The sequence below is a fragment of the Alternaria postmessia genome (genome assembly GCF_024291825.1).
Source record: "Alternaria postmessia strain BMP 2775 chromosome Unknown scaffold_11, whole genome shotgun sequence".
NCBI classification, from domain to species: domain Eukaryota; kingdom Fungi; phylum Ascomycota; class Dothideomycetes; order Pleosporales; family Pleosporaceae; genus Alternaria; species Alternaria postmessia.
This window is the reverse complement of record NW_026260084.1, coordinates 64109-90657: the sequence shown is the minus strand read 5'-3', so window position 1 is coordinate 90657 and position 26549 is coordinate 64109. Positions and strand designations below refer to the sequence as shown.

Here is a 26549-nt window from a genome sequence, read left to right as displayed (position 1 = left end):
GTTTTGTAGAGCTGCCAAAAGGAGTTTGTTAGTCACGCATGTATGCTCATTATGTATATGATCTCAGTAGACATAACGAGGCATGAATGAGACTGAGTCGGAGACGTTGGTGTTGAGCCGCGCAAGCTTGGGTGTATTTCGATGGCTGAGCGCGAGACGCGAGGTACGCGAATTACTTCCTAATTCAACAGCGCCCTCCGGACTTCTAGCTTCGTATTGAAAAGTTGTCAAAGGCCATGGCAAGAAATCGCATTATCCATGATCAGCAACGATACACACAAGCATGTTTTGTGGGCTTGAGTTCAGGTAGGGGCGAAGACAGTAAAGCATCGCTATTCAAGTTTGCCATTAAAGGTATCGCTTTCCAATAAGGTCCGCGTATCCGTTTCCTGTGTGCTGTGCTTGAACCATCGTGTGTGAAGAAAAGGGAAGCCTGATGCAGCTCAAGCAAAGGCTCACTCATATTACACTTGTGAAGAATACGCATCTTTCGTCCAGCTGAATCGAACATTGACAAGCTTGTAGTGAGCTTGCCGCACTACGGGAGTTACACGCTGGGCTACGACACCATCAGCGTACGTACCGTAGGCTCCCGGCACTCGGCTGACCGCGATCCAGCCGTGTACGAAGATACTCCACAGTCCATGCGATCAGTTTCTACTGTGCAGTCATCCCCATGCGCTGTTTCATGCAATGTCGTTGGTATGTCGAGCTCGCGCGAGTTCCTTGGGACGGTAGCTACATAGTCCAGATTGCGTGAGGGAGCTGATGGCGAGGGAGTGACAGAACCTTCCCCTAGATCGTCTGTAGTAGTTCTGGTATGTTTGTTGTCCATGACAGGTGAGGCAGTGCTGGAGAGCTCCGGCGTTGGTGGCGCGAACTGTGAGCGCACAGATGTAGCTGTTTGCCTAAGGGAACACGCCTCAGACTCCAACTCACCCGTCCTGCCATAAGCTTCCATTTGCGCAGTGATCTTTTTCAGCTTTCGAATATCGCTTTTATATCCTTTGATGTCAAGCTTGAAGAGAATGATCTCCCGGACATAGAAGTCGATTTCATTTTGCATACTTTCCATCTGCACGTCCGGAGTGTCAGTAAGAGTCTCTCCCTTCTTCTTAGACTGCTCTCTTCTCAGGCGCTCGTGGAGTCTGTCCATCCACCTATCGATATCTTCCCGTCTGGCAAGCGAGGTGAGTTCAGGCAACGAGTCATCCTCCGTGGCCATGTGAAGCTTCATTGCCGCATGTCGCCTTATTTCTGCTTGCAACAAGAGTTTGTGATGCTCTAACTGCCTCTCCACGGCGCGAAGATCCCTATCCTTCTCTTCAATCAATGATTCGCGGTTCAAGACTGCATTTCGAAGTTGTTCCATGTAAGTATCTGTTCGGCGTGCTTTTTGTGATTGATCTTGTATTTCCGAATGAAGAGCGATTTTGTTGTGATCCCGTTCAAACCGGATGTGTGTTTGCCGCAGTTGCTGTCGTTCTTTCTCCAATTCAGCAATGTAGAGATCCTTCCCTCTGACTTGATCTTGCAGGCGCTCCATGTGCGCCACGAATGCAGCTAACGCTGAATTTTCTTGAGAGTCGAGTTCCGAACTGACAATTGAAGTGCCGGGGAAGACTGTGTTTGTGTTCATACAAGCACCAAATGTTGCTTGGTTTGTGCTTGATGGTACGTGGGACTTGGGAGGAGAAAGGTCGAAAGGTGATTTATCGCTTCTCAAATTCGAAAGCTGTTCTTCCGCGTCTAGTCGCTTTGTGTTCGCAATCTCAAGACGGTTCTCAAGGTGATCTATGGTATTCTGTAGAGCTTGCGTAGTTTTTGCAAGCTTGTCGGCATGCGTTGCCTTATCTTCAAACTCGGCACATTTCAACTCAGTCATCCCAAGTATGTTACGAAGTTCCCTTTCGCTTTTCTTTGATTCATTCAACTTCGCCATCAGAGACTCGATTTGCTGTTGAAGAGCAACATTGTTCTGTTTGTATTGGTTGAGCTCGGGAAGTAGATTTCGGGTTGTCGTTTCGGGTCTGCGGGTGCTGCTTAGCTTCCGCTTTAGATTCTCCTAGTACTCTAAATCAGTCATACGTCTCACATGCAACATGCGTATATCCCTACCATCTCAAGGCTGGTTTCCAAGCGTTGGGGTGATTGCTCTTTATTCTCAGGTTCGATCGGACTGGCAGATACGGTATCCACTATAACTTGTGCGGTTTCTCGAATCGGCGTGTGCGGTGCTCCTATGGTGTCCAGGACAGTCAGGGCATTATTACTTGACGCTGGGTACACTTAGCAAACTAAAGTGGTGGTTGATGCCACAAGCACACAGCACAAATAACCCCTGTTGATCGATCCAACGCAATTGGAAGTAGCGTCTTCAAAAGGCGGGAGATCGCAATGGTAGACTTGACAAGAGTTGGTGCTTACCGTGATGCAGGCCGTGCTTGCTAACCTGCTCTTCGAGCGTTCGAATGTAATTCTTCAAAGACGCAACTTCTGCCGAGTGTGATTCTACAAGGCTTGCGATGCGTGACTCGCACGACGATCTCAAACTGGTAGACTGGGACTGGAAGATCGAGATTGTTTGACCTTGTGTAGCAATGGTCGCCTTGAGTTCTTCGATATGCCTGCTACGTGTTACTGAGAGGTTGGACGCAGAAGATGCCTATGTATAGTCAGCATTTGGGTATGATATACACTGAGCGCTTGAAAAGGCCCGATATCGACTACTGCAAGGCAGAACAAACTGCATGGTGGACGTAATGATCAGGATTTGTGCAACTGCCGCCCGCGCGACATTGGGAATGTGAAACATGTCACCGCCGCTATTCGTCTTACAGGCTTCCAATCCGGGGATACAACAAGACATTGCCAGCGAAAGGTCTGATGCCATGGCTGCATGGCAAAGCAGTACATCTAACTCAGGCATATGTCGTCGCATTAGGGTTGGAGATGGGATACAAAGAACTTCTGAAACTGTTTCGTTATGCGGTGTTGTTTGTCCAGTAAACACACGTCTATCGAGAAACAAACAGCACTCACTTCATTTTGACGGTGTCGGCGGTTTCCAGCATCCCGGTCACCCACTCTCTTCCCCTGACCAAGCCACCTCTGACTGGGACTTTGCATGCCGCCTTTGTTCATCGAGGCTTTCCCGTACGTGGATGAAAGAGAAGTAATCAAATCCGGTCTCGAACGTCTCCGCTTTCTGGCTTTACTCGAGGATCTGCTATCGGCCTCCGTTAATAGATCAACTTGGGTGGCTTTGGCGGACTGAAGTTCATCACCGCTGGGAATGGTCTTCATTATGCTGTATCGCGAGCTTAGTTCTGGAACGGACCGGGTATGGTTCAATTGCGCCGGAACCAAGTCCAACGCGTCCAAAGAGACACTCTCGTGACTCAAGTGCTTATCGGGCGGGTGACTCTCCCTCCTAAAGATCTGGGTTGTCGGTCGTGCAGATACAGGAGTTGAAGATGATGGAAATCCTTGATTCTCTAACAAAAGAGAGCCAGGTAGCTCGGCAGGTAGCTCTGCAATTGAAGGGACCGAGGCAGAACGTGGCCGACAGGGAAGGGGTTTTTGCAGTAAAGATGTGGACCTCGAGCATGGACTGGTGCTAGGTACTGGCGAGCGCAACATATCGTTGGAGGAAGAATGTAGGATGGTCGCAGCACCAACAACGGCTGCGTTATACTGGGATGTGACAGGACTGCAGACATTTTGCTTGTCGTCCGATGGAAGGATGGTAAGGTTCGCTGGCCGCCGCTTTTCGACTCTCAGAGTGGTCTAAGAGAGATGGTCAGTGAATGGTCAAGCTCCACAAGACAGGCGCAGACGTCGGATTGTATGCAGCGGCAGATTGCGGCCTACATGTTGCCTTGTTTTGCATGAGACATCGTCGTATTTGCCAGTACACTGTCTTCTTTTCCTGGACATCATCCTACCTTGGGTTCATAGTCATTGGGCTCGGGCTCAATTGATTCAATCGCCAGCAGCCCTCCTGTGCGATAGTATGGCTCTGAACTAGACTGGCGTTTCGACCAGGACAGAATGCGCTTGGTCGGCATCGCGCGATGTTTACGCACCCCGCGCTCAGTAGCAGTAATTCAACGCAGACATGAAGATGAGATGAAAGCTCGACGCGCTCGGGCTGCGGTATGGTACGAGAAGAGAGGTCAGACGAAGACGCGGTGGCTAGAAGGTTTGCAGCCACTTCAACGGTGGTTTGACTATGTTTGCAAGGCGTCCACGTTGGGTTCATATCGCCCGCTGTCATGTTTCGGGGCTGCAAACCACGCCGTACCTACCTGGATCTGGGTGAAGACGCTGCTGACAGGGGCCAAATGGCCCGACTGGCGCAAGAGACAAACGAGTGCTCCTTGCATGTCGTATAGGCGCCTTGGAGTCCCATAGTGGCGCCGTCTTGTACGTGCAGCGAATAGACGAGATGAGGACGAGGCGCGATAACGCGACGCCGTGACGAAAGTGCAGGAAGCTTGGGCCTCTCTCTTGTCTGGGGAAGTCGCGACCGAACAGCTCCAATCCTTAGCCGACTATTGCGTGCTAGTTGCAATCCTTTCTGCTCTTTTGTGCAAGCCCACTGCTAATTACGGTGTAATGGTCTAGCCGGCTACCACCGCAGTGCAGGCGACTTGGCACAGCCCCCAGGAAGCCCGTTCACTGAATCCACTCTGCACTAAGGAAAAAGTTGGGATCGTCATTGCGCCCCCAACCACGACACTGCGCCCCCACGGTTCTCACCATCCGGCCCCAATATGGCGAGAGACTTGTCGCCGTACAGTGCGCGACGACTGCTTACGCAACAATTAGTCCAAGGAAAGACTGCCTCGCCCCCAGCAGTCTCAGGCGGGAATGGAAGTCCGAGCAGCTTCTCGAAACATGGTTCAGAACGCGTCGGGAAAGAGCCTTCGATAGCATCTGGTCGCCCATCGCGGAGTAGATCGAGGGAGAGGAAGCCCAGGCACCTATCCAAAGACGACGAACCAAAGGAAGCGGCCACCGAGCCCAGCGCTGTTCGCAAGCGGGAACAATCCCCAGAACCATACAGGAAGCCGCGAGATTCGTCCAGAGAGAGGAGACGCGACGGCTCGAGAGAGCGGAGGAAGGATCGCTCCAAGGACAGGCGACGCGACAGGTCACGAGACAAAAGACAAGACAGATCAGGCGACAGAAAGAAAGATCGTTCAAAGGACAGGCGGCGCGATCGCTCACACGACAAGGACAGAGGCGGAGACAGGCACAGGAAGCGCGATCGCTCCAAGGACAGACACAGCCGGCGAGATCGCTCGCGCTCCAGAGACCGACGACGAAAAGACAGGTCCAAAGAAGGCCGACGTTCACGCTCGCCTATACCATATCGTTCCCGCAAACCGCGTACTCGCTCGCCCTCCGCATCTACATCCCCTCCGCCCAAACGTCGCCGACGTACACGCTCCCCATCGCCCTCGCGCTCATCTTCTCCACACAAGCGAGCTAAGAAAGCGCTACCGTCGCAAGAAATATCCTTTCGCGGGCTGGACGACTCCGCCCAACCACCCTCGAAATATGGCGGCGCACCACCTGACAAGGAGAAACCCAACTTCAAGCCTACTGGCGCGCTAGCCAAAGCTGCCAACCGCGTAGAAGGCACCAAGATCTCCCTCAAGTACCACGAGCCACCCGAGGCGCGAAAACCACCCGCTTCGCAACCCTGGCGTATCTTCGTATTCAAGGGCGATGATGTGGTAGATACCATTGAAATATGGCAGAAGAGTTGCTGGCTACTGGGCCGATCACATGAAGTCGTCGACTACGTCCTTGAGCACCCCAGCTCGAGTGGACAACATGCAGCCATCCAGTTCCGGTACATACAGAAGACGATCGAAGACGAGTTCGGTGTGAAGAGCCAACGAGGAAAGGTCAAGCCCTACATTATCGATCTGGAAAGCAGTAATGGCACGGAGCTGAACGGCGAGGATCTCGAAGCGAGTCGCTACTTTGAGCTCAGAGACAAAGACATAATCAAATTTGGAGGGAGCGAGAGGGAGTACGTGGTCATGCTGCCACAAGCAGATGCTAAGTAGGAAAGGACAACGAAGATGGCGAATGCAGAGAACGCTAGCATCACTGTGATGACACATGGTCATGTTCCATAGCAGTCTCTGTCTGGAAGAGAAATAAATATCAAAGATAAATTACTTGACAACCAGCACACTAATCCTATTGTTACTAATTTTACCATGGAGAGTGTATCTTACAGACATTCTGGCATTGCTATATATGTTTCCTTCGAATTGATAGGTAGGGGCTCAGCTACATCGAGTACCGAGTTGTGGATGGCTATGATTGAGCTTCCACAGGGCTTACTTCGAGGAGTCTCCGTGCCATGATCTCATCATCTCGGAACGACTATGTCAGAGTTGGCTGCTCGACTTGTCTTGATGATGCAATGGTGAATGTTCAGACGTTGAATAGCAGCGTGCAATCAGGTTCAGGGTCCAGTGTACGACAAGGATGCCGCCCCTACCGACTTGGCAGGAACAGCCGTCATCAGGCTCCCCACAGTTCGTGTAAGGCGGAGACACCATGTTGCGCGCCCAGCTGCTTCGTTTCTTTTAACCCCCTTTTGTACTTAATTTTTGTAATACACCATGGCGCTTTTGCGACGCTATGGGCTCTACACAGTCCTCGCCGTGGGCTTCATCTACATGCTCTGGTCGCTCAGCTTCCCATACGAGCAACCTGGCGACGCGCCCATAAACGGCAACCCACACCAGCAGAGCCAGCAACCACAGAGAAATCAAAAGTACAAATCCTTTAATTGGGCAAAGGTGCCCTTTAAGAATCGCATCGAGAACCCCACACCGCTACCGACCGGCGAACCGAAAGCCCTACCGCCGATACAGTTCAGCTTTGGACAGGAGGATGCTACGGCCAAGAACATCCGCGAGACAAGAAAGGAAGAAGTCAGGAAGCAATTCCTGAAATGTTGGAAGAACTACAGAACCTTTGCATGGATGCACGACGAGATACGACCCATAAGTGGAGAAGTAGCCGACCACTTTGGAGGATGGGCAGCCACACTCATCGACGCGCTCGATACGCTGTACATAATGGGCTTTGAGGAGGAGTTCTCTTCCGCCATCAAGGACATCGAACGGATCGACTTCGGATACACCGACTTGGATAGAGTCAACGTGTTTGAGACCAATATCCGACATCTGGGTGGCTTGCTGTCAGCTTTTGAGCTAAGCGGGGACCAGAGGCTACTAAACAAGGCGAAGGAGGCGGGCGAAATGTTATACCATGCGTTTGACACACCCAACCACATGCCGATCACACGATGGCAGTTCCGTGCCGCGGGCGAAGGCAAACCACAGGTCGCGGATGAGCAGGTCCTACTCGCGGAAATCGGAAGTCTGACTATGGAGTTCACGCGTCTTTCGCAGTTGACCGCCGACCCGAAATGGTATGATGCGGTCAACAGGGTGACGAGGGTTCTTGAAGAGCAGCAAGACAAGACAAAACTACCGGGCATGTGGCCGATCGTTGTCAACGCTCGAAAGGCAGAATTTACCGGCGATAGCGGGTTCACCCTAGGAAGTATGGCTGACTCAACGTATGAGTATTTTGGCAAGCAATATGCCTTACTCGGTGGCCAAGATCCCATCTACCGCAAGATGTATGAGAGAGCTATGGACACTGCATCTAAACACGTCTTATTCCGACCATCCACTCCTGAAAATTCCGACATGCTCATGTCAGGATTCGTCCGCGCTGAAGGTGCCCATCCATACCTGGACCCGGAAATGCAGCATCTGGCTTGCTACACAGGTGGTATGTTCGCTCTAGGTGGGAAGATGTTCCAGAATAACGAACACGTTACAATTGGTCGTAAGTTGGCAGACACGTGCGTATGGGCGTATATAGCATCCCCGTCAGGTATCATGCCCGAAGTATCGCATCTTCTCAAATGCGCAAACACGACGACCTGCGTATGGGATGAGAAAGAATGGTTAGAGGGTATCGCTTCCCGAACGTCTGAAAATGCAGAGGAGAAGGATCCGATAAAGAACATTGCAAACCTTCGCCTGCCAAGCGGCTTCACCAGTATTGATGACAGGAGGTACATTCTCAGGCCAGAGGCTATTGAGAGTGTGTTTGTTATGTACCGTATCACAGGAGAGCAGCAATGGCAGGCCGCCGCATGGGATATGTGGACAGCTATTCAGCGCTCTACCGACACCGACATTGGTAACTCAGCGTTAGTAGATGTATCGGCCGACTCCCCACCGAGGGCGGACAGCATGGAGGTAAGTCATCTTGTCAGACAAAATCGGGCATACACTAACACACAAATAGAGCTTTTGGATGGCGGAAACGCTAAAGTATTTCTATCTAACGTTCAGCGAGCCGAACGTCATCAGCCTGGACGACTGGGTGTTCAATACCGAAGCCCATCCATTCAAGATCCCGAAACCCAAGGCAGCGTAATACCCGGCTGAGAATACAGACCATGCACACTGTAACACGTTTCTTTCAGCATCTATTGGAGAATATACATCCATAATCTGTCCGACCATCTTCATGAATTCATTAACAAGCTGAGCTTTTGCTCGCCTCTCGCTTCCTTCTTATATCATACACCATTACTCGTTGTTCCATCGATTTAGTGTGTACCGTAGTTTGGCCCACCGATGCCCTTCTCACCAGGCTTGTTAGCGCTGGGGTCAACACCGACATTCGAGTTTCCGCTGTCTGAGGCTACAGGGGCCTCGCCAGGCGCGTTGCCCTCTTTCGCAGCGGGTGCGTTGGATGCACCAAGACCCTTGCCTGTCATGACTGTTAGTATACCATTTTATGGAGAAAGCAACATGATAGAATGAGCAATTGGGAACGCACTCTCAGCCTCTTGCTTGTTGAATTTGTCTGAAGCAGCGTTGCTCTGGCCGGGTGTCTTGGAGTGAGGCATATTGGCTATTCGGTTTTTGGTTGTGTGTATTTGAGAGAGGATGTGAGGTTTGGTTTGAGGTAAAGTGTAATAAGAGTGACTTTTATTTCAATCATACATGTGAATTTCCTCTCTTTTTGTTTTGGAAGCTTCTCTTAGCTTAATTTCGTGGTTGTGATGTCACTTTGTTCATGATATCATCAATGTGGTGTTAGGATGGGAAAGGGTCCACTCTAGCGCTAGATGCAGGTACGAGATCGCGATTGCGCTACAGATCGATCCCGTGTCAGAATCTACTCATGAGATATGTCAAGTATATACCTTGTAATTCGGTGGAAAAAGTGGATATATCAGACTTTCGACAATAAATGCTCATCGCTATCTCACACGCTACCAAAACCCATCCATAGCCAAAAAGACCTTCCAAACATCCAAAGTCTCATGCAAGCCTCAGAAAACGTCAAAGAGGAAACGCTAAACGCCAATCCATGCACATCAAGACAACTCCTTGCCTCCTTCCTCTTCACTTTCAGTACGTCAACATCTTCTGCCCACCTTTACCATCGTGGCCCTCGCCAGGCCTCGCAAAGCTACACCACCTATCCTTGATGGACACAACTTCATATGTACCCTCCTCCTGAACAGGAATACTCATAGTCATCTCATGACTGATTTCGGTCTTGATCTCCAACACCTTGCTCTTGCGACCCTTGTTTGCGTTCGTGCTTCTCGTGTAGGTAAACTCAAAAGGCGGTGTACCCCAGAACTGGAACTCTAGATCCGTACCGCCACCCTCGTGGATGTCAATCTCGTGGACTTGGCCTCCGGAGAGACGAACGGAGGGGATTGGATGTATGGTTTTGGTTAGGTCGAGCGCTGCGAGACACTCGGAAGCGGAGTCGCGTAGACCAGTTATGGTAAACGTTCCTGGAAGTTCGGCGAGACGGCGGAACGTGGTGCCTGGGTTCGAGGCCTTGCGCTCCTGCTTCTCAAAAGTGTAGTACACTGTAAAAGGACTCTGGCCGCTGAGAGCGAAAGATAGACGCTCGCCGACACAGAAGTCCTGTCGGTCTTCGAGAGGTGTGGCAGTGGGCGCGTCATGAACGCTGATCTGGACACGAGGACCACCGGGCGGGGGCCGGAGGGTACATCCACGCGAGTCGCGAACTTTGCGGATGGATATGGACGAGTGGCCGAGGTGCATCTTGCGGTGCTCGATCTTGAGATCATACTTGTTCGTAGGTATGTTCTTGTGCACGCTGATCTCCGGCTTAGGGGTACCTTGATGCTTAATCTCCACTTCCAGATAGAACGGCGCAACGCCTTCTAGAGTGATGGGAATGACTTCTTCACCCTCTGATTCTCGAGAACAGTAGCTGTATGTCTTTCCAGGTTTGTCGAAGCGAGCACCAGGGCGCGAGTAGACTTGCTGCTGGATCGTAATAGGCGAGAAGTGCTTCTTCGAGTGATCATACCTGGCATCTGCGAGTTTGAGGAAGGTGTACTCGTAGGTACCAGCCTTTGAGGTTTCCGATCGAATCGATGCAAGACCACCAATGGTGTGTAGATCCTTCTCGCTGACGGAAGCTGTTTTTCCTTTCTTGTCCTTGTACTCCTGTCGGTAGGAAATGTCAAAAGGAGCGTTTCCTACGAGATGATTAGTATTGACAACATGTGGAAGAGCTAGGATAACTTACCAGTCAGGGAAACATCAAACGAATCTTCATCGCCCTCGCATACGGCGTCTTTGATGTACTTGCTGCCTTCCAACATTGCAGTACTCTCAGGAACACTGAGCGAAGGACGTGCCACCCAGGATACATCAAATTGGTCGGCCTTCTCATCGACCAAACCAGGACAAACAGAGTCCTTGACGGAGAGCAGCTGATATGTACCGTCTGTCTTGACGTCGAGCCATGAGTTGGGATTCTGGAAACTGTCCTTCTTGATCTCCTTGGTCTTCAAGTTTTCGTACTCTAGCAGCCAAGGGCCGCTTCCAGTAAAGCGGAGGGGTAATCCGACTTGTCGGCTCTCCAGAGCCAGTACAGATTGCTTGCCTTCAATGTGCCCGAAGTACGCTTTGGGTCGTTCGTGACGTACGTTGACTCTAGCTTCCTCCTTGAGGACCTCTTTGCATTTGGACTTGTCGGTAACGCCCGTCAAAGCTACGACGTACTCGCCGCCGCTGCTGAGCTTGTCTGTTCGTATAACGTAATGCGCGTTCTCAGTTTCGATGGCACGCTTCGTACGCTTGCCGTTGTGAACAATCTCGTATTCCAGCTTCCAGGGTGCCTCGCCAACGAAACCAACGTCGAACTCTACCACGTCGTCTATGCAAGCTTGCTTAGGTCTGCTACTCTCAACAAAGTGTGCTTGTGCAGAAGGCTTGACGTCTTGTTGAAGTTTGATGTTGTTCAGGGACCGCTCTTTGTAAACAGAGTCGCTAATCGTCTTGAAGGTATATTCGTAATGACCGGCATCTTGTGGGGTGAGATCAATTGTACTGCGGAGACTTGCAATCTGGATCGGTGGCTTCCTGATTTCTCGGCCATTGTCTTTCTTCTCAGAGTAGGTGACCAGGAACGGCGGGCTACCGACAAAATCGAGGCCGACGCGAAGACCAATAGGGTTACCAGCACATTTGTCAATGATGTCCTCGCTGTCTAAGGTCAGATCCGGCTCGGGTGGGTTCTGCAGCAGGCACGAAGTAGGTTCGAAAACTTCGCCGTCGCAGAAGTCGGTCGACACAGACTTGATAGTGTAAAGACCTGCGACTTTGATGGTAGGTTGCTCGCCCTTTCGCATAACCTGCTTCTGCAGCACGGCATCTGGGCTATGGTATCCGTCCGCGATGATGTTCTCTTGGGGTGTGAACAAGTACTCAACGGTGTGCGCACCGTCGATTGCGTTTTTGCCGGTGGAACCGTACTGGACTGGCAGGCGAGCGGCTTCACCTTTGGGTACTCGAAGCGGGTTTTGTGGACTGCAACCCCTGAGAAAAGCTGTAGGGCGCTCATGAACCTCGAACAGTTGACGGATGCCTGCAGCCTTGGGCTTTGGACGCTCGTCATCGTCGACGTTTACATAGCTTACGAAGTTTCCAAGTCCATCCTGCACCTCCTCAATCTCGTACTCCCATGAGCCACTAGTCGTGAGCGACTCGTTCAGAGGTACTAGGACTTTGTGCGAGCGTGCCCATGATATGTCTTCACGCCCGCTCTTGACCAGTGCTTGCGATGTGTGTTTGGACAATGGTGAAATGGCATCGTCCGGCTGCAGATTTTGGAACTGGGATCCGCCGCGAGGCTTTCCGTTCACTATAAGGCGGTATTTGACATTCATAGGCGGTGTGCCCTCGACTTCCAGCGCCACATTGGATAGATCGCTACGGCAACGATCGTTGCCAGTTGGCTTCACGCGAGCTTGTGGGCAGGTAGCCACTACAACGTTGGTTGATCGCGGTCGCACCAAAAGCTTCGATTGATCTGTAACCTTCTTCAGCAGATATACACCTGGCTTCTTAATGGTATAGGCTAAAGTCAACGGATCATCAGGGTCCGTTGACTTCTGCGTTTTTCTAGCCCTCTTCAGCATAGTCTTTAGTTCGCTTTTCTTGACGATGATGGTTTCGTTGACGTTCGTATCGATATCGATGCGCAAAATCTCCATTTCGTGGGGCTCGGTCTGGTTGATCATGATGGGTATCTCCAGTTGGGTGACGGACGAGTTCAGACAGAACGACTGCCTGTCGGGGTTCAATACTGCGGATCCCTCAGGCAAGATGTTGACAATCTGCTTTCCCAGGATGAGAGAGGCGTTGTGGAGGATGGCGCCAGGCTTAACGCTGCGCTCGCTGATGGCCAGTTCACTATCCCACAAGAAGCCCACCAAGCCCATGAGCCATGCCTGTACCGGTATGCCGATCCTAAACATGAGCATGACATCCAAGCCCGCGTGTAGCACAAACAGGAGGAAGGCAGCGCCATTGCCCCATTCCAGCCAGGGAATCTCCAGAAGCGGCACGCCGAACATGAACAGCACATCGAAGAAGCACCATTTCAGACACAGCCATAGCGACTCATCCTCCTCGACAGCCAAGGTGTAGAAGTCGTAGGTCCGGTATGCCCATAAGGCGACGTAGAGGGCGAAGACATAGAAGCGCTGTTGGGCAGGATCGAGGATGTCTGAGGGTATCAGGGGCCCTGAGCTTGATTGTGCGGGGGCCTTGGGCAGATCTGGTAGCGGCGATTTGATGTTGGGTCGCGGGGTGGTGCCATTTGGGCTCTGTAGGCCGGGAGAGCGGTTCGTGTTCTGCGGTGTTGATGGGAAGCCTCCCACGCCTCTCCGAACCTGCGGTGTGCCGTTCATCGCACCCAGAAGTCAAGACTTGGCTATATCGTGATCATGGGTTGAAGGATGTGACGGGAGTGACGACGTTTTCGGCCGGCGTCGATCGCGTGTGTTGCGCTGGAGGGTTTGTCGGTGGACGTGAAACCATCAAACAAACATTTACCTAGAGCCTACGCGACGAGCGCGACAAGGATGCGGGCTGCGGCGTCGTCGGCCAATCAGAGCTCGATGACGCCGAGTTCGTCACGTGCTAGCACCCCGACCTCGACCACCACACTGCCCTTTGCTTTCACCTCTAGTTTACATTATTCCCAGCTCGCTTCCTACTGCCTCTTCGAGCCACGCAATTGATCAAAGTACCGGTGCTTCGTCTGCAGGCCCTCCATCACAATGCCAGTCTGCTTTCCTTTCCTCCAACCGCCCAACGTCCACATACACACCTGAATCACCTTAACTCTGATTTACAACCCACGATAAGATCCTCTCAACCCGAATCGCTCAGTATGAAAAACGATTCCCCCTCCGATCTCAAGGCCGGTCCTGAGATTAAAGATGGGACACAACAACAACAACAAGCAATGCCAAGCAAAGACTCAGTAGACCAAGCTGCTGAAGTAGTCCCTTCAATCACAGAAAAGACCAAAGACGACCCTACCGCTGAGCCACATGATGGCTCCGGGTCCCCAAGCAAGATTTCCAAGGTATCCCCTTCCAACACCAAGAAGCGAGGCCTGCCCGAACCTGATACAGCTTCCGAGCCCATCAGTAAAAAGTCAAAAGACTCACCAACGCCACTGTCAACCCAGAACGGCGCCGTAACAGCACCTGTATTCCCCAGTCCACCCGATATGCCTGCAACTGCTTTTGACAAAGCGACCTGGCAGGGATTCTGCGACATCGAAAGTGAACCTGCCTGTTTCTCTGTCATCCTGCGCGAGATGGGTGTTCGCGATATTACTGTACGCGAAGTATTCAGCATGGATCCAGAATTCCTTCTTGACAACATTCCCCAACCCATCCACGGCTTCATTCTCCTTTTCCACTACCGCGAATTTGGCAACGACGGCCAGGCCACGGAGTGTCCCAAGGACGTCTGGTTTGCCAACCAATTGCCTGCTCAGAACAGCTGTGCGACACTTGCCATGATCAACATCCTAATGAACCAAAGCCACGAGGCCAATATACGTATTGGAGAGCATCTGACGCAGTTCAAGGACTTCACACAGGATTTGTCGCCGTATCAGCGCGGCGAGGCCTTTGCGAGCTTCGATTTTGTAAAGAAGATTCATAATTCTTTTGCGAAGAAGATGGATATCCTCGAGGGGGACAAACATCTCAGCTACAAAGTCAAGCGTGCTCAGCGCATCAAGGCGCAACTGTTGTCTGAGAAGGCCAAGCCTACCAAGAAAGGAAGCAAGTCGCGTCGCGCTGCTTCTACCGATACTGTCGTCAGCAATGATAGTGCAGAGAGCGTTGAAGACAACGCACATCATTATATTGCTTTCGTACCTGTTGGAAACGAAGTCTGGAAACTGGATGGCCTGGATAAGCAGCCAACGTGTATGGGCTCTTTTGATCCCCAGCAGGGGGAGACGTGGTTGGAGTCAGTTTCCAACACAATTTCTGCCCTCATGGCAGCTGGAGATGACGACTACGGTGTTATTGCGCTAACACAGTCTCCTCTGCTTTCACTACGCAAGAACGCTAGTCTGACGATTAACACTCTCTCGCAAGTCGACGCACGCCTCGACAACGTCTCTGCCGCTGCATCGCAAGACTGGAGAAACCTTGTTGACACAAATGAACAGCCGCCTGATCCTCACATGCTAGGCTTCGAGGAACATCTAGCCGATAGCCCCATTTCTCCTGCTGTCAAAGCGACCATCGACAGCGAAGACTTAACTCAACTCCTCGCTCGCCGTAGTTTATTGCTAGCGAAAGCTAATCAACTAGCCGCGAACATCATGATGGAGATGCAAAATGAAGCAGAAGAGAATTTGAAGGCTACGCAACGGCGGTACGATTCTGGTCCAGTCATCAAGAAGTGGCTCGAAATGTTGGCAGAGAATGGTTTTCTGGAGGAAAACCTAGACCGCTTCATGCAAGGGAAAGGAAAGAAGTGAGAGAGTGAAGATGCGGCGATTATTTCGCGGCAATTATATTGGAGTTTTAGAAGTGTTACATACTTGTCTTTCGCTTTTCAATTTAAGCTTGACAGGATTAGGCTGAGCATAAGGGTGTAGTGTACAATACGATGACACTCGATCATCAACATAATGAATTAATAATACAATGTATCTGAAAGTTTCAACTTTTCGACTCGTTTCCAGCAACATCTCTAGTCCTCTGGGTATTCGTCTCGCACATTACTCACAAAACAATGGTCTGCATCATCCCAGCGTTTGAAGTGACGACCAGCAAGTTTCAACAATGCTTCTGAAGGGTACGTGTCCGTACTAACAGGCTGGATGTTCTCAGCAGCAACATAGCGAACAGATTTGTCGCAGACACTACAGGGGTTAGCACAATACAATAGAGGCAAGACAAGATGGACTTACAGTACGTGATAGAAAGCCTGGTTCCGGCCATTTGACAGAGAATCCACACGCATATTCTGGATCCAATCCTCATTGGCGTCACAGACAACATCCCAGCCTGTGATGACACCCTCATACCCGTAACGCTTATGTTGAAACAATTGGCCTACTTTGAACGCGACGTCCTGCGTGCGCTCGGAACGATGAATGACAGGCTTACGCATTGCATCGACCTGGTGCATGCTCTGCACGAATTGAAGTAATCGGTGGCCCTCTGGCTGATTGTAAAACATAGGGATGACGTAGCGTGATAGCAACGTCACATCCCATGGGTAGTGCATCTGGAAATGCTCAAGCAGGTACGGCAGATATTGACGGCGCCGGATTGCCGTATGGCTTGCGTTAAGATTATCGTCATTAGGACCCAGTAGCAGCATGGCCCAGATTGTTGCGTAGAAAGCATTATCCATGTCTGGTTGTGAGTTCATCCACGAGGCCTCGATTCTGCGCGATCCAGCTTCAGTCTCGCGGATTGTCTGGACAGAATTCATGATATTGCGTGCGGTACGCATCACCATTTCTCGAGTATTGGTATCACTAAGGAAGCCTCGGTGTTCGCTGCTGGGAACACCCATGTCGCGTAGAACCCGCTGAAGATCGCCTTGTCTCACTTCGGAAGAAGAGCGAAATGGGTCCAAGTACATGTAGTCGAGCTCTGTCGAACTTGTCGGTTTGTACTCGCCATCAAGATTATAGTTTTTAGGCGCGTAGACAAGTGTGTAGACATGGAAGAGGAACCCGCAAGGTCGTGCATCAAGGCCGATCCGTTGTGCCACTGCGCAGTAGATGGCAACCGAGATGAGGGGAAGAGATTGGTGATTGGCTGAGCGTATGACAAGTCCAATGAAGGAATTTCTGAGGGCGCGGTAGGATGTGTCCGTGACACCTTGGAAGCCTTGGTCGCGGAGGTAGGATGCCAATGTTGAAGCCTGTCTTCGAGGACTCCAACTGCGGAAATCAGGATATGTTTCTAGCAGTCGATTGGCTAATGCAGTGATATCCTCGGCCACCACGTCAACGTCAACATCCTCTCCAACTCTTGCGAATACGTCGTATGCGCCCAGAGCTCTCTCGATGGATATGTCTTTGCCGTTGTGCAAATCCGTCCAGACTTTGATGGCGACCTCGCGGTGTATGCGCTCGAGTACGGCATTGGCGTAGTAACGTCTCGCTAGAACATCCTCTGTGTCGTCGGGGCATGCGCATTCCTTCAACAGCGTCTCCTTTGCATCATATCCGAACTCTGCGATTTCGTTGATGCACCGTATGCGCTCTTGTTGACTAGTCACAATGTGATTCAACAGCTTTCTTGTGTGGCGCTCGATGGTGTGCTTGGTCATGTACAGCGCGCGCCAGTCGACATCAGACAATGGGGCTGCAAACTTGGCGATGATGTTGTGGCGAGAGTCCCATGTCTTGAATTGCGACTTGCATAGATGTCGCCAGATGATGGGCGCATCGGTAGTGAGCTCCTTGATGAGCTTGTTGGTCTGCGAAACGGACGCGAGGGATCGTGGGTCGAGGTTTAGAAATATGGCTTCGAGGATCTCGGTCGGCAGGCCAGTGAAGGAGGGGCGTTCCATGCTGATGGTGGGCTAGCAGCCGTTGCAAGTTTGCGGGCTGAGGCAAGTCGACGGCTTTCGAGCAAGAGTCGAGTCGCGGAGGGAGGCGTCAAGATATGCGAGAGCGCAATGATGAATAGCCTTCAGGCGTGGCGAGGGCGCGTAGTATGATGTCCCGCGGCGTCAACATTGGAACATGGCCGCTGATGCGCGCATTGCTCGCTAACATGGACTAGCCTCGGCAGCTAAATCGCGATAACGCACCTCCAACGCCTGTTCTCTATATCGTTTCGCCGCTCAACATATACACTCGCGGCTGGACGAGCATGGACTGAACCAAACCAACGTCTCATTCCTCAAGCAAGTCAGATACGTCTCAGTCATATACAGAAAACGAATGTAGTCAAACTTAAAATTCCATCATCTCAGTAAACCATAGAACTTACGGTACTCTTGATAGTAGCAAAGTTTCAGCAGGAAGAATGAGACTTAATAACCCCGCCAAAAAAACATACGCCCGTATCGTACGTAGTTTAGACTTGTCCATGCTGACAGCTGCATAGCAAGTCACCGGCATGTAAAGTCATCATTGTCAGCAGAAGTTTCTTGGCGAACCTCCGGCGGCTCCCAGCGGAAATGAATCGCGACACGCTCAAAACAACTATGGACTCATTGTGATCAGTGCGAAAGACACGATTCAAGCACGGCAGTCAGACAAGCAAAAGTCTCACATGTTTTTTTCCACATTTGGTCCGGATGGCGCGTAACCGTTGCCGAAACTCGCTCTCCGCGAGCCCCGATCTGCAGCCACAGTTGATGTCACTGCCGCACCGCCGCATTCATTACCATAAACATGACGCCCTAGAACCGAACGGTCTGGCTCACTACTTTTCCTCCCTTTCTTTTGGCCTGGTTAACCTGCATCCTTACTTTTCCTATCATATACCACCATGGCCGACCTCAGTAGAGTAGAGTCGATGCAGTACCCTGCGGGGCATCTTTCTCATCTTACCGAGAACCAGCAGGCCCAGCTGCTTGAGTTCAAAAACATCTGCCAACAGGCAGGCTATTACACACCTGCAGCCGGGGGGAAGCAAGCCAGCCATGACGATGAGACCATGCTGTATGCGCAAAACGCGAAGTTAGTAAATTTAGCGGGGCACTGACTGCTTACAGGCGCTACTTGCGCGCGCGTCGTTTTGTTCCCCAGGAAGCCTTTAAGCAATTCAAGGACACGGAGGACTGGCGGAAAGAGAACAAGCTAAGCGAAATCTTCAACACTATCGAGATCGAAGAGTATGAGCAAACGCGCCGCCTGGTAGACAGTCCCGCAAACATGCGCTGTTGTCCTGTCTGACAGCCTCACGTAGTACCCGCAATGGCTCGGCCGACGCGACAAACGCGGCATCCCTCTCTTCCTTTTCGAGGTCGCACCGTTGAACTCGAAGAACATCTCCGCTTACGAGAAACAACTCGCCAAATCAAAGACGACCATACCTAATGTCGCAACCAAGAACCTGCGCCTCTTCGCCCTGTACGAGTCGCTCACAAGATTCTACACGCCACTATGCTCCATGGTCCCTCGCAACCACCCGGAGACGCCCATCTCGCAGAGCAACAACATTGTGGATATCAGTGGCGTCGGGTTGAAGCAGTTCTGGAATCTGAAAGGCCACATGCAGGATGCTTCCGTGCTAGCCACGGCACACTATCCCGAGACGTTGGATAGGATATTCGTATGTCTATGAGGCGTTCTGGGAATGACTCAAGTTGGACTAACAGTGCCACAGATCGTCGGAGCGCCTGGCTTCTTTCCTACCGTTTGGGGTTGGGTCAAGCGTTGGTTTGATCCCATCACCGTCTCCAAGATCTTTATCCTCTCCCCGCAGAACGTCTACTCCACACTCTCCCAATATATCGATCACGACAACATTCCGAAGAAATACGGTGGCGGTCTCGATTTCGAATGGGGACAACTGCCAAACCTCGAGCCAGCCATTGAGGCGCAAATGAAGTGGGAGAATCCAAATACCCAGGACGGGCGCAAGACGTTCCCTATCGGGCCAATAAAGTGGGAGGAAGGGCAGGATGGTGAGATGCAAGCCTGGGGTGTTGGCAGTGAAAATGGAGCACCACGAAGAAAGCTCATCTTCTCCATTCCGAAGCCTGTAGGATACAAACAGGGGGATTTAATGCCACCTACACCCGCAACACAGATCGGTGACCCTCTCACAACCGTGGGAACGGCTACGCATCCTCCCGATACCAACGAGCCAGATATTGATACGCCTCCCTCAGACACCGAGTCGCGCCCTTCCATGAGCTCACCACCAAATACCACAACCCTACCGATCCGCGAAGGCACATCCGAGGCACGATACGAGCAACAGAACCTTACACACGCATCGGGTCAGCTCGCAGATGGAACACCCGACGCAGCAGTTGTCGACCATGGACATGGTGACAAGACAGTTACGATGGAGCCCAACACTGTGGGTCAAGCACCGAAAGAGGTACCACTCCCTGATCGTGAAGAACCCGCTGCTCCGGGCTATTTAGACCAAGCTAAACAAGCTGCTATATCAGCCTCCGCTGTAGTCACTTCCACTGCTACTTCTGCTGCAGAAGCCGTAACTGGTGCCGTTGGCGGGCATAAGGAGGAGAAGGTTGAGGAACCTGAGAGGGTGAAGAGTCCACAGGAGCTGGAGATGGACCGTCAGATTGACGCGACAAGTGCCAAGGACGTCGAGGCGTTTCTAAGGGCTAAGACTGCTAGCGGGGGTCACATAGTCAGTTGAGCTCTTTCCATCGTTGAAACATCTTGTACGTAGAGTAGAGGTTGGATAGATGACGAACTATTGATACCACACTTCAAACAGTGCATTGCTTTCCATGAAAACTTGGTCCACGCAGAAAGTCAGTTGACCACTATCAGGCAGACCCAACAATAAGGTTTCGATTGTGTACACAAACGTAAGAAACGCTTCAGCTACCTCCGCCATGATAACAACCATTCCACAACTCATCTATGGAGGTATGTGTCCAGCTCAAAACAATGATGAGAACATTTTCAATAGTCTTGCCCGTAATCCATGAAACCGACCCCTTATACACCTGACTCATGATTAGCAGTGCCAATACGCAAGTACTATAGCTCGCTTCATTATCTTCTTGGAGCTCGGTTGTCCGGAGGGTGGTTGTCAGTCCAGATATGTTTGCTATTATAGTGACGCGATCGAACACATGTTTGCAATCTCGCCTCTTCATACCAGAGATGGTACTCTGGTTTGCGACATAATGTGGCGACATCCTGCAAATACAAAGAAAGAAATGATGAAACCCACCTAGTAATGTTAGTATATGTAGAGTTTCTTAACAGTTTACAAACATACCGGCATAATGGTGAACATCATATCCAGTCCTACTTCCATGAAGGTAGCCATCAGCAATATCGTTGATACGTATGCCATAGGTATAGGGAGCCCGAGTATATACTTCGTGACTGTAGGATATCGTTGGGCAAGGTATAAAGTGCATACGTAGGCATAAGCACCTAGGACGATAATGGTGAACTGCAGATTTTGTTAGATCTTAATAAAGGTAAAGGTAAGATCAACATACCGGCAGAGCTAGAAGCTCGTAGATGTACTTGTGTATCTGTTCTTGAACACCGTAATAGACGTATTCAATATATGCTGCACCAGTGATCCATGCCGCAGCTGCGGCCGCAGTCAACGTCAAAGTGTCCTGGATGCTGGGAGGTTCCAAGCTGCTTTGTCTGTCGGTCTTGTAGTCGTCGTTTTCGATCTTGCGGTACGGTGGTGGTGGTTGGTGGTGCATATTTAAATGATGTCCTGTAAAGGTTGTTATAATAGGTAAGAGAGACACGTCGAGGTTTCCAAAACTGTAGAAGAAATAGCAACCTCGCTACCAGATAAAGGAACGTACCGTCCCACTTTACTCGAACGAAGTGGGCTGCACTTACTGTGAACTCCCCACGAGTATGTCTCGCTTGAGATCGCTCGTAGATCTTGCGCATATGTGCGATGTGCTCATCTCGATCCGTTGCATCACCTTAGTCGATGCACTCTTGGTCTATTCAGAGGTGACCGGTCTTAGCTTCAAGAGTATCGTATTGCAGTGCTCGATAGATAACAGAAGGAGGGCAGTGTGGCGGACGGGCTTCCGTACCATTGATCCAGACTCTGATTTCGGGTGTGTTGAATTGAGCTGCAAGACCCTCAGGTTGTGCCCAAGTGTAGGACACGGCAACATATGCCCAGCTGGGATGGTAATCTACTTTCTGTGTAAGGCGCAGATGAATCGTGTTTCCCAAGGGTTCAGACTCAGGCTTATCCCGCAAAGTGAGAAATTGAAGGGGAATTCGCGTGTCGGAGACTGTCTTCTTATATTTTGTCTCGAGATCTGTCAATGCTGTTTGAAGAGCTTCGGCACTGGAGTATAGTTCGCCAAACATTTTGTCAGAATCGAGCTCCATTTGTATGTTGTTGGATCTTGAGAAGATAGCAGAGTGTAAAGAACAGTCTGGTCGCTATGAGGACGATGTAGTTTAGCCTACTGGAGACTGTGAATCACTCCCGCGCAAGGCTGAGCTACGATACGGAAGTATTCACGAACTTGACCCGGCAGCCACGCTATCGTCTGCAGTATTCCCACATTCCGCAAGGCTATGCCCCACATAAGTTTCGTTACTCAGGCACTGCTGATCGGAAAGCCAGGAGCCAGAGTCCTCTCCCATGTCTCTGGATGTGAGGAAGATGCTCGTGCCTGGTGCGCTTTAAAGCCCCACCAAGCTGCGCATAGATCTACACCACGAGGCAAGAGCGACTTTCTTCAGCGTGACCGACAAAGGCATGCCCAAGAGGAAAAAAGCCCTCATACGACCGTTCCATCTCTCAATGATTGCGCGAATATGCTACTTCCGCTGACACTTACCATCAGCCCACTAGTTTAGCACCAAATTAGCATAAGACACTGCCACGCTAACAGTCCTCCAAACCTCAGCTCCGAATCCCCGTGTAACCCACGCTCCCAATACAGCAGATTACCCATCAGACTCTGTAACACCTACCCAAATGATGCCACAAACACCGCGTCGGCTGTCTGAACACAAGATCTGTGCATCCACGCAGTCAGCTTGTTAGCCTCGTGCTACATAACGAACAGATTCAGTGCTAGTTAGCGCCAGCGCGGACACGGTGAGGTACTGAATTCCATGTCATCGCGCAAATGGACGCGTGGTATGTTACAACATGGGCACGGCGTGTGGTTCGGGTGAAGATTTCCGGGTGGCTGGGAGCATGGACGGGGGCGGGATGAAAGGGTAAGAGTGGGGAGAAGAGTGGGTAAGCGAACCCTTCTGTTTTCCCACTGGAGAGGGATAGGATGATGTAATATAGCGATTACTTCATGTTGAAGCTGACAGGACGTATTTCACACGATTGTCATAGATCGGGTTGCGGACCAGTAATAACTGGCTGCGTGTATAACATTCTACTAACACTTCATGACATTGGATGCCATGTAGTAGTTCCATGCATTACAACAACATTCACTAACGTCATGGTTCCACATAAGAGTTGTCCCTCTCTCGTCTACCTTTAGACCACATGCTTCAGACAGCAGAGGTTTCGTGCTACACAGCGATGTCCTCAAGAGGGATCTCGATGTGCTTTTCGGCGAGATGCATTTCGCCAGCGAAGGTGCTGTGTGGCTTCCACTTGCGAGAGTTGCGAGGAGTGCTCTCCTCCAACATCTTATCGACTTGCTCAAGGGTGAGACCCTTGGTCTCGGGAACAAAGAAGAAAGCGAAGAGGACTATTTATTCATCAGTGACTTGTCCCATGTGGCTTTGAGGATTAGGAAGAACTCACAAGAGATACAGCAGAGCGAGCCCCATAGGAAGAAGACATTGGATCCGAGACGGGCAGAGTCCTCACGGTCGGCAACGAGGTATGGAGTGATGATACCGATGATACAATTCCAGAACCAATTGCTAGCCGTAGAGAGACCGACACCGCGAGATCGAATGGTCAGAGGGAAGATTTCACCGATGACAATCCAGGCGCAAGGCCCCCAAGTCGTTGCGAAGACAGAGATATTCAAGCAAATGAATGCGATCATAGCACGGGTGGCGTTTGGGTTAGCTGGGTGGTCGGCAGTGTTCTTGCCAGCAGTAGCTCCGATTGCCCCAACGATGAATTGCATTATGACCATGCCAGCCGCTCCAAAGACGAGCAGAGGACGTCTTCCAATCTTCTCAACCATAATGAATGAGGCAGGTGTGGACAGCACGTTGACGAGGGTCGTGACGAGCGAGATGAGGAAGGGATTGGAAATCGAGCCAAGCTGCTGGAAAAAGACAGGGCCGAAGTAGAAGATGAAGTTAATACCAGTCAACTGTTGCATAGCTTGCATAAAGATGCCAAGTGTAGTACGGCGGGCGTTGGACGAGGGCGAGGAGAGCTTGCCCTTGAAACAGGCCAACCACGAACCGAGATAGCTGTGCTGTGGTACAACGGACATTTCATATTCGTGGTTTGCAATGATCTCAGCGAGTTCGTCCTGGATGTATTCGGAATCAAGAGGTTGGCCGCGAACACGGCCAAGGGCGGAGGCGGCCTTGTCGAGCTTGCCTTTTTTGACCCAGTAACGGGGCGACTCTGGTAGGAGAGCGAGACCGATGGCGAGGATTATAGCCCAGAGAAACTGAACGGCGATCGGGATACGATAGGAGCCAGTATCGCGTCTGTTCTGAGTGGCGTAAACCACACAGTTGGCAAGTAAGATACCGATGGTAATGCAGAATTGGTAGCCTACTAACGTTAGAAGGCATATCATTTAAGCCGTACGAAAAGTACTCACCAGCAACTACGGCACCACGGACCTTCTTGGGTGCAATCTCGGACATGTACAAGATGACGATGGATGAAATGAATCCCACACCAAAACCAGCAATGAGTCGACCAGCAACCATGACACCAAGACCGGTGGAGGCAGTTTCAAGGATACCACCGACGACGAAAATTCCGCATCCCGTAATGATAGTGATACGACGTCCGATAAAGTCAGCGATATCACCAGCCATAATAGCACCAAAGAAAGTACTGTGGTCTGTCAGTTCCCTGTCATCGCACTGATGCATTTGTTCTACATACCCAGCAGAGAGAATCGATGTTACGAGAGATTGTTGCCATGGAACTACAATGAAGTGTGAGTTACGGTAATCTTTGATCGTCTGGCTCGTCGAGTCGAGGCCTGGGTACACAACGTCTGGGTATTCAGCTCCAGTGTATTGCTTAATGAAGTAATCCATATTGAGGACACCACCCATCCAACCTGTATCATATCCAAAGAAGATTCCGCCAAACGCAGCGAATGCGACAATCAGATAAGCCCGAACAGTGACAGGAGCCTCGACACGGTTGACATCAGTCGTGCCAGTGACGGCAACGACTCCACCTCCTGGCATTTTGTAGTTATGTACTTCGATTCCACTCAAAGAAGGCGTAGCGAATTTGATGAAGCCCCTCGCACAGGAAGAGGATTTCTGCGCAGTGCGGGAGAAAGAAGATGCTGGTAGTATTTGGAGAGAATAATCACCGGTAGGATGCCCAAGCTTTTAATATCGGATCCCAAACTGCAGCGCGGTGCATGCGTGGCTTCATGTGGTAACATTGCAAATTCTTGCTCTAGGCCTGACTGGGCTACTACTCCGCATCTTACATTTCTGGAAGGATTGCTACCATTCCCCATGGGCCGTTCGCGTTAGTCAACGACTAGTGAAGATACGTATGTCTGCATGTACTGTTGGCTTGCGGTTGGGGCAACCGGTCATCGAGACAGTTCCACACTATCATGGGATCCACGCGTTGGAGGCTCCAAACAAACCCCAAGCAACTATGCTTCCGCTGTAGATGGTCGGATAAGTCGCTCGTTCAGGCAGGACAACAGTTGGTCTGGGATACGATGCGCCTGGGGAAGGGGTCGAAACCTGGGGCGCCAAGCTCACTCAAGCTCTCTGTGAAGCCTGTCTTAGCGGGTGAGATCTGCATGTTGTCCTGGAGGATCCTTGCAGGATGCCGAGGCTGTCGCCGACATGGCAAGTGAATGAGATACGAAGCGCATGTGGATGGGCGCCAATTGGCGCCTCTTCGGCCAAGAGCTCTTGTTCTTCCATCGTTTCGGAGAAGTGTTTGGGTCCCGATCTATCATGCTGACTTCTTCAAATAGTGCGAACAACACATGACGAAATTCATCAACTCAGCTCGTCCTGATGATGCCTGTAGTTTGCCTACGAAGCCACTGTGTGTCGGCGCCTGATTGTTCTTTGACTGTTTGTCCAGCGGGCAACGATTTAGAGTATCTCGCTTGCACAACTCCGAACACATGAGTTTCCACCATACTTGGCCTGGTGTGGAAATCAAGCGTGGCAGGCGTGTCCCGCCTGAACGGCCATCCCTTGAAATGGGTTGACCGCATCCTGGGGCATATGCATAAGCATGTTGGTTTGTTCGCGTAGAAGATGGAATGACGGGTCGAACGTTGCCAATAAGGGCGGCAAGCTTGAGGGTTGGTGTGCCTCGTACATAGTACATGCCTGTCTTGCCCCTCATAGGTCGGATTTTAGAACATGAAAATTAATCGGATGGCAAATAAATGGTCAACTGGTTGCTCATCACTAAGAGGCTTTCAGCCAGAAAATTATGATGCTCGGAAGTACTGGCGGCGCCTGTCGTGCTATTGTCACCTTACCCTTTTGCTAGCCACAGCCGTGTGTATCTGGAGAACCCTGTTACAGGTAAGCAGCCACTGATTATAGACACCGGAGCGGCAACGAGCGAGTAAGCAAAAGAAATAAGGTCTGGTGTCTTTCGCATGGGTGTCGCCGGATAGCGTTCCGAAATAACTCTAAGGTGGCACCCCGCTCTCGAAAGCGTCCCGTAAAGCGATGTTACTTTGCGACGCCTCGTGATAGTTGCCCGACGGTGGAACAGATCGTGCCGCAAGCCATTAGAGTCATCAGACGCGTTTACCGTCTACTGGTCCGCGGATAGCAACGTTTTG

The 26549-nt window shown here is 51.1% G+C and overlaps 10 protein-coding genes across 10 annotated transcripts; 4 read left to right on the top strand and 6 right to left on the bottom strand.

The window, feature by feature from the left end:
• Window positions 1–559: 559 nt before the first annotated feature.
• J4E82_002704 (uncharacterized protein) lies at window positions 560–4070 on the bottom strand (the record flags this gene model as incomplete). The annotated part of the gene is made up of 6 exons (XM_051729002.1): window positions 560–2065; window positions 2119–2279; window positions 2428–2665; window positions 3043–3441; window positions 3682–3789; window positions 3948–4070. 6 exons carry the CDS (start codon window positions 4068–4070, stop codon window positions 560–562), a joined length of 2535 nt encoding a protein of 844 aa, XP_051591094.1.
• Window positions 4071–4778: 708 nt separating this feature from the next.
• On the top strand, window positions 4779–6086 carry J4E82_002703 (uncharacterized protein; the record flags this gene model as incomplete). Its single annotated transcript, XM_051729001.1, has 1 exon — window positions 4779–6086. The coding sequence occupies one exon, from the start codon at window positions 4779–4781 to the stop codon at window positions 6084–6086; it is 1308 nt and encodes a 435-aa protein (XP_051591093.1).
• Window positions 6087–6653: 567 nt separating this feature from the next.
• J4E82_002702 (uncharacterized protein) lies at window positions 6654–8496 on the top strand (the record flags this gene model as incomplete). The annotated part of the gene is made up of 2 exons (XM_051729000.1): window positions 6654–8315; window positions 8365–8496. The coding sequence occupies 2 exons, from the start codon at window positions 6654–6656 to the stop codon at window positions 8494–8496; spliced, it is 1794 nt and encodes a 597-aa protein (XP_051591092.1).
• A 175-nt stretch (window positions 8497–8671) lies between these two features.
• Window positions 8672–8974, bottom strand: J4E82_002701 (uncharacterized protein; the record flags this gene model as incomplete). The annotated part of the gene is made up of 2 exons (XM_051728999.1): window positions 8672–8835; window positions 8905–8974. The coding sequence occupies 2 exons, from the start codon at window positions 8972–8974 to the stop codon at window positions 8672–8674; spliced, it is 234 nt and encodes a 77-aa protein (XP_051591091.1).
• Window positions 8975–9482: 508 nt separating this feature from the next.
• Window positions 9483–13321, bottom strand: J4E82_002700 (uncharacterized protein; the record flags this gene model as incomplete). The annotated part of the gene is made up of 2 exons (XM_051728998.1): window positions 9483–10600; window positions 10651–13321. The coding sequence occupies 2 exons, from the start codon at window positions 13319–13321 to the stop codon at window positions 9483–9485; spliced, it is 3789 nt and encodes a 1262-aa protein (XP_051591090.1).
• A 485-nt stretch (window positions 13322–13806) lies between these two features.
• J4E82_002699 (uncharacterized protein) lies at window positions 13807–15426 on the top strand (the record flags this gene model as incomplete). The annotated part of the gene is made up of 1 exon (XM_051728997.1): window positions 13807–15426. One exon carries the CDS (start codon window positions 13807–13809, stop codon window positions 15424–15426), a length of 1620 nt encoding a protein of 539 aa, XP_051591089.1.
• A 215-nt stretch (window positions 15427–15641) lies between these two features.
• Window positions 15642–17483, bottom strand: J4E82_002698 (uncharacterized protein; the record flags this gene model as incomplete). Its single annotated transcript, XM_051728996.1, has 2 exons — window positions 15642–15813; window positions 15862–17483. The coding sequence occupies 2 exons, from the start codon at window positions 17481–17483 to the stop codon at window positions 15642–15644; spliced, it is 1794 nt and encodes a 597-aa protein (XP_051591088.1).
• A 929-nt stretch (window positions 17484–18412) lies between these two features.
• J4E82_002697 (uncharacterized protein) lies at window positions 18413–20260 on the top strand (the record flags this gene model as incomplete). The annotated part of the gene is made up of 4 exons (XM_051728995.1): window positions 18413–18585; window positions 18639–18780; window positions 18833–19198; window positions 19253–20260. The coding sequence occupies 4 exons, from the start codon at window positions 18413–18415 to the stop codon at window positions 20258–20260; spliced, it is 1689 nt and encodes a 562-aa protein (XP_051591087.1).
• Window positions 20261–20725: 465 nt separating this feature from the next.
• On the bottom strand, window positions 20726–21302 carry J4E82_002696 (uncharacterized protein; the record flags this gene model as incomplete). Its single annotated transcript, XM_051728994.1, has 3 exons — window positions 20726–20806; window positions 20855–21034; window positions 21084–21302. The coding sequence occupies 3 exons, from the start codon at window positions 21300–21302 to the stop codon at window positions 20726–20728; spliced, it is 480 nt and encodes a 159-aa protein (XP_051591086.1).
• A 1816-nt stretch (window positions 21303–23118) lies between these two features.
• On the bottom strand, window positions 23119–24954 carry J4E82_002695 (uncharacterized protein; the record flags this gene model as incomplete). Its single annotated transcript, XM_051728993.1, has 4 exons — window positions 23119–23300; window positions 23357–24298; window positions 24348–24589; window positions 24641–24954. The coding sequence occupies 4 exons, from the start codon at window positions 24952–24954 to the stop codon at window positions 23119–23121; spliced, it is 1680 nt and encodes a 559-aa protein (XP_051591085.1).
• Between the last annotated feature and the right edge of the window lie 1595 nt (window positions 24955–26549).